The sequence below is a fragment of the Nelumbo nucifera genome, chromosome 4, assembly GCF_055504915.1.
Source record: "Nelumbo nucifera cultivar China Antique chromosome 4, China Antique-T2T, whole genome shotgun sequence".
NCBI lineage: Eukaryota > Viridiplantae > Streptophyta > Magnoliopsida > Proteales > Nelumbonaceae > Nelumbo > Nelumbo nucifera.
The window spans coordinates 40,585,201-40,591,200 of NC_142652.1; the positions used below are offsets into that span (position 1 = coordinate 40,585,201).

At 40.4% G+C, this 6,000-nt stretch overlaps 1 protein-coding gene across 3 annotated transcripts in view; it reads left to right on the forward strand.

Moving 5' to 3' along the window:
- The window catches only part of SOS1 (sodium proton exchanger, putative (NHX7) (SOS1)), a 160,001-nt gene extending 154,331 nt beyond the window's left edge, over positions 1-5,670 (forward strand). For all 3 annotated transcript variants that reach the window (XM_088903034.1, XM_088903033.1, XM_010277994.3), the window contains 2 exons: positions 4,754-5,043; positions 5,134-5,670. In XM_088903034.1, the coding sequence (XP_088759160.1) occupies positions 4,754-5,043; positions 5,134-5,454 (611 nt within the window). In that variant the 3' untranslated portion in view covers positions 5,455-5,670. The remainder of the gene's footprint in view (positions 1-4,753; positions 5,044-5,133) is intronic.
- Positions 5,671-6,000: the final 330 nt, after the last annotated feature.

Below are 6,000 nucleotides of genomic sequence, written 5' to 3' on the forward strand. Positions count from 1 at the left end.
ACTCCGTTCTTCGTGGGGTCCGGTGCTGCTGCTTCCCCCACATCACCACCTCCTCTTCCTCTTCCTGTGGCTGATCCACCTCCTTTGGTTCCAGTCATGCCTACGTCCTTGCCTCCGGTGCCACCATTGGTTGACCGTCCACCCATCCGTCACGTGTATACACATCGCCCACGTGTACCGGCTGCAGCTCCTCCAGCTTCATCACCGTCGACAGATCCAGCTCCAGCTTCGACACCAGCCTCCGACCTAGATCTTCCTATTGCCTTACGGAAAGGTAAGCGTACTTGCACCCTTCACCCTATTTCCAATTTTGTTTCACTTACCCACCTCTCCGTTCCCCATCGCCAGTTCATATCTTTGTTATCCTCCGTGGTTGTTCCTAAGGATGTCCAGGAAGCCCTTACCTCTCCAGAGTGGTGCCGTGCTATGGAAGAAGAGCTCTCTGCTTTGCATCATAATCACACTTGGGATCTCACCGCTCTTCCTCCTGGGAAGCAGGCTGTCGGTTGTAAGTGGGTGTATAGTGTTAAGTACTTGCCAGATGGTCGTGTTGAGCGCCTGAAGGCGCGGCTGGTTGCCAAAGGGTACTCCCAAACCTATGGCATTGACTACACGGAGACGTTCTCCCCGGTTGCTAAGATAGGATCAGTTCGTGTCGTCATCTCCCTTGCAGCTATGTCTGGTTGGCCTCTCCATCAGCTCGATATCAAAAATGCCTTTTTGCATGGGGATTTGCTCGAGGAGGTCTACATGGAGCAACCACCTGGGTTTGTTGCTCAGGGGGAGGATGGTAAGGTATGTAGACTTAAGAAGGCTATTTATGGACTTAAACAGTCCCCTCGAGCATGGTTTGGTAGGTTCAGTGAGGTGGTCAAGAAGTTTGGTCTGAAACAGTGCCAAGTTGATCACTCTGTCTTCAGTCTTGACTCTTCGGCAGGTAAAATAATATTGGTGGTGTATGTGGATGATATCGTTGTGACTGGGAATGATAAAATGGGCATTGACAGATTGAAGGCATTCCTACAGGAACACTTTCAGACAAAGGACCTTGGCAAGTTGAAATACTTTTTGGGCATAGAGGTAGCAAGATCTAAGCATGGCATTAATTTGTGCCAGAGGAAATATGTGCTTGATTTACTGGAAGAAACAGGATTGTTGGGTACTAAACCGGCTGAGACACCTATGGAAACAAATACGAGGCTGAGCAGTGATATAGGTGAAGTGTTTGAAGAGCCTGGCAGATACCGACGACTTGTAGGCAAACTAAACTATCTAACCATTACTCGGCCAGATATTTCATTTGCGGTTAGTGTGGTGAGTCAGTTCATGCAGAAACCTTTGGTCCCACATTGGAATGCAGTGCTAAGGATTGTGAGGTATCTGAAAGGAGCTCCTGGTCGTGGTTTGCTGTACAGAAGTGGTGGAAAACTGGTAGTAGAAGGATACACCGATGCTGATTGGGCAGGTTCTATGTCTGATAGACGATCTACCACAGGCTATTGCACCTTTCTGGGGGGTAACCTGGTAACATGGAAAAGTAAGAAGCAAACAGTTGTGGCAAGAAGCAGTGCAGAAGCGGAATATAGGGCCATGGCACATACTGCTTGTGAACTAGTGTGGCTGAGGAACCTTCTACAGGAGATAGGATATGACATCAGTACTCCAATGAAGCTCTACTGTGACAATCAGGCAGCGGTTCATATCTCTTCCAATCCAGTGTTTCATGAAAGAACCAAGCACATCGAAGTTGACTGTCATTTTGTGAGAGAGAAGGTGCTGAATGGGGTGATAGAAACTGCATATGTTAGTACGGGAAACCAGTGGGCAGACTTGTTTACAAAAGGCTTGAGTCGGGGGAGAGTGGACTACATATGTAACAAGCTGGGATTATATGATATATACTCACCAGCTTGAGGGGGAGTGTTAGTGGTGTTAGTGAAGGGGTATTTCAGTCTTTGTACTTGTTGAGAATGCTGATGTGTACTGTTATGTTAGTTCGAGTGCCTCTTACTTAAAGAAGGGCACTCAAGTCTTTTTCAATAAGTCAATAATATAATAATAGGTCTGGCCGAATCAAGGGATTAACTTTTTTCCCTAATTCGAACCAGCCTTTCTCTCTTTGCTCTCTTCTCTCTTTTCTTCTTTCCTCTCCTACTTCTTGCTGTCTACTTTACTCTACAGTCAACGAACAAGACAGAATTCTATGGCAGGTCAAACTTCAACATAGGCAAATGACTTAACTACCCTTGTGCTGTTGATTGTAACAGTTAGTGAACTCTATGTAGTTGCACATAACAGTTAGTGAACTCTATCCCACACCAAGGAGGTGTGGGATAGTGTGACTAAAACCTATTCTCAGAAAATCAATGTGGCCAGAGTATATAAATTAAGGAATGATGTGAACAATATACAACAGGGGGAAAACCACTGGCATTGTATTATTCTATGCTGAGATCTTTCATCATTATCATCACCATCCATGCCTTTTCACAACTATATGGGGTTGGCTACATGAATCCTATTTCACCAATCCATTCTATTTAAATCCATATAAATCAGCATCCATATTTGAAGTCTTTGTAGCAAGAAATTGATCTACTAGAGATTGTTGTTTGGGAAAAACTAAGGATGCAGAAACTTATAGGAAGCTGGTGGAAACAAACTGAGTGTTTGAATTTTTAACTGGTTTCAACCCTCAGTATGACATTACCATGCAGAATATATTAACTAGGAATGAGATTTTATTGTCCCAGGCATATGCTATGGTTAGCAGTGAGGAGAGTAGGCAGAAAGTTCAGTTAGTAATTGCAGAAACCACAAACTACATCCTTCTTTTCATCAATGGTTTTATCAACTAAAGTAGAACTTCTCCTTTGGTTTCACATTGGCATGGGCATGATGATTTGTAATTGGTGCCTGGAGATGCACCTGTCATCTCTCCTCATTACTAACAAATAGTACACCTAAGACATCTCTAGCCAAAATAATTTGTTGAGTGATGTCATACTCAAGGTTGAGTCCAATCAAGAACTCAGGGCCTGTTTGGTTTGCAGGAATAGGAGTCTGGAATCGGAATCAGAATGGACCATTCCGATTCCAACTGTTTGGTTGGGTGGACTATTCCCATTCCTAGTGGAATGGCATTCCCCCATTTGAGGGAATGGCCATTCCCTCCCCCTCCCTTGGGAATGAAGTCCCATTCCAGTTGATTCCACTTCTCATTCTGATTCCTGTCTGAACCAAACAATCTATGAGAATAGACCATTCCAATTTGGACTCTGAATGATTTTGATTCCAATTCCGACTGTGAACCAAATGGACCCTCAAAGACCTTGTTTCTCTCCATTAACTTCTCATATGTAGTTGCATTCCTAGTGCTCTCCCACACATCATTCTCTAACAAATTGATCTCCTACAACAAGGATTTTAGAGTAGAGTATTACAAGGCCAAAGGAATCTTCACATATTTTAGATTATCCACTTCATTTTTTAATTTATATGCCCTGCTTACATTCATTTTCTGAGAGTAGTAGGCTTCAGTCAAATTATCCTAATACTTGTTTGGCTGATTTCATCCACAAGTAGTTTCTACTGATATGTAGTTGCATAGAACTTACAAGCCATGACATAATCACGTAATTCTCCTACACCCACCTACTATATGAAGCATTTAAACTATCTGGTTTTTGGTACTACCAGTAAGATATCCTAATTTGTGATGACCACCAACATAAGTACATATAGACTATGCCCACTCCAAATAATAGTTGCATAAACAGTAGCCACTGCATTAAGAGAATTCTCTATGAACCTTACAGGAACAGCCTCAAACTCCAAATTCTGCTTGAAATCAATTCCAGATTGCTTCATTGATCTAACATTCAACAAGAACAGCAATGTTTACAAAAATAAGGAAAATGAGGTGTACTAATCTCAAATCACTTGACCTACAGTCAAGTACACAAGAATTTAGGGTTTCCAAGTCAGCCCCACCAACCCTAGAACCTAGGAATTTGAGAGAAAGTCAATCTGCTCCTACCAGCCTCAAAGATGGCCTTCCGATGTGGCTATCAATCTATAAGGGTACAAAACAATCCCAAAAAATTTTGAGCACCCTCCCCAAAACTGTCTCCCTGGTGTTCAATTCAAATCAGCTCCAATTTCTCTAACTGGTGACATCAATCGATAGTAATTGGCCACTCAAACTCTTCTACATCTTGCTGATCCTAGTAGAGTATGGGTCTTGAAAGAAGAAAAGAGAACAGCTCTGGTACCAAGATATGATTCAGACATTCAGTTCAATAAACAACCTTACAAATAACATAAAGTTTTTGCACATAAATTATGAAGAAAAGGATCAGAACAGTAGGGAAGAAAAAATAAAAAAATAAAAAAGATAAGTTAGGGAGAAGTCAAGATTGTGGGTTCATCTGTCCCCACTATGTAAATTCAATTTAACTATAAGATTAAGAAAAATGGTGTAAGTAGGCCCATTATATAATCAGCCCAATTATAAATAAAAATTACAAAAGGCCCAAACTAAATCCTCCAAAGCCCAACAACACTCAACAAAGATAACATGATCTTAATTTCTGTACAACTTTTGTTTTAATTTTCTCCATGTGTCTGTTTTATTTTACCAGAAAACTTGTTGATAGTGATGCTTGAGAAAGAGTGAACCATTTAATTGTTCATTCCAAAACCATAAGTTACATAATCCATAGTCTCAACTCCTGATTATCATTTTATCTAGGTACCAAGACTTCAAGCTTCTATCATCAAGGATCGTGGTATCATGTTGAGACAAGGGTGAGAGTAATGTTTTTTGACATGACAGCATTCGAGACCGAAGTGAATCTTTTAAGGTCTGCCTCATGGGTCTCACATTCAGTTGAACCCCCCAGATGTCAAAGTAGAGAACATTGTGGTCTTATGAGTTGGCCTGATCATTTCCACAACCCAAGACAACATCCAAATGGAAATCATCAACAAGAAAACAACTTGTCTGCAAGAGCAATGCAACTGGGCATCTTTGGCAGCATGGTGTGTTTGAGTTCTAAATGTGCCTTATTTTTTTTATTTTCAACATTGCCTGCTCCTTCAAGTAATTTCTTTTGTTATTTTAATCAATAGGTAAGCAACATCTATAGACGTGCTCGGAGCTTTCCAAGGAGTTTTCTGTCTAAACCATCACACAGCCTGTCATATCCAAGAGTTCCAAGTAGAATACATTCTCATCCGCTTGTTTCTGTCAAATCTGAAGGAGCTGCTACTGTGACCAGGAGCCTCAGAGTGAAAGATTCAAGGGGACCAAATACTATTCCCCCACTACCAAGTAAGAAAACAGATGAGAGTCATGTAATAGATGATTCAAGTGATGAATCTGGTGCTGATGATGAACTCGTTGTGAGAATTGATTCCCCTAGCAGACTCTCTTTTCGCCAGGCTTCATAAATTCATTTTTTTCTTTTGGAGCCTAAAAAAGAATCAAAATTATAATTCATCTGAATTATTATAATATAGTGTACTGTTCTTACGTGTAAATAGTGAACCAAATAAGACAGACTGAAAAATGCCGTTTCATATGTTATTATCTAATTGACTCTACGTTGTATGAGTTAAATGCATCATGTAATATAAGCTTTTTGCTTAGCAAAATTGAATTAAAAATCAAATTTAGTATATTTTCAATTTCCTTATAATCTACTGCTTGACCCATTACTCAATGTTTCTTTCCTGATAATTTGAAAAATAAAATAAAAATTAAAAGCCAAAAGGAAGACAAAACCAATCACATTCTGCTTGATTACAACTTTGTAGTGTATAAAAATTATGAGAAATTTCGAGTTCAGCTCACCTCAGGAACTTCTTAGTGTTGAAAGGAAATTATTTCAACACTATTATAAAATAGTTAGCAAGAATTTGTTAGGCATTTAAGTTTCCGATGTATTTGTAATGGATCATCTCAAGGCAAGAATTTGGCTTCCACCATCTCCCATT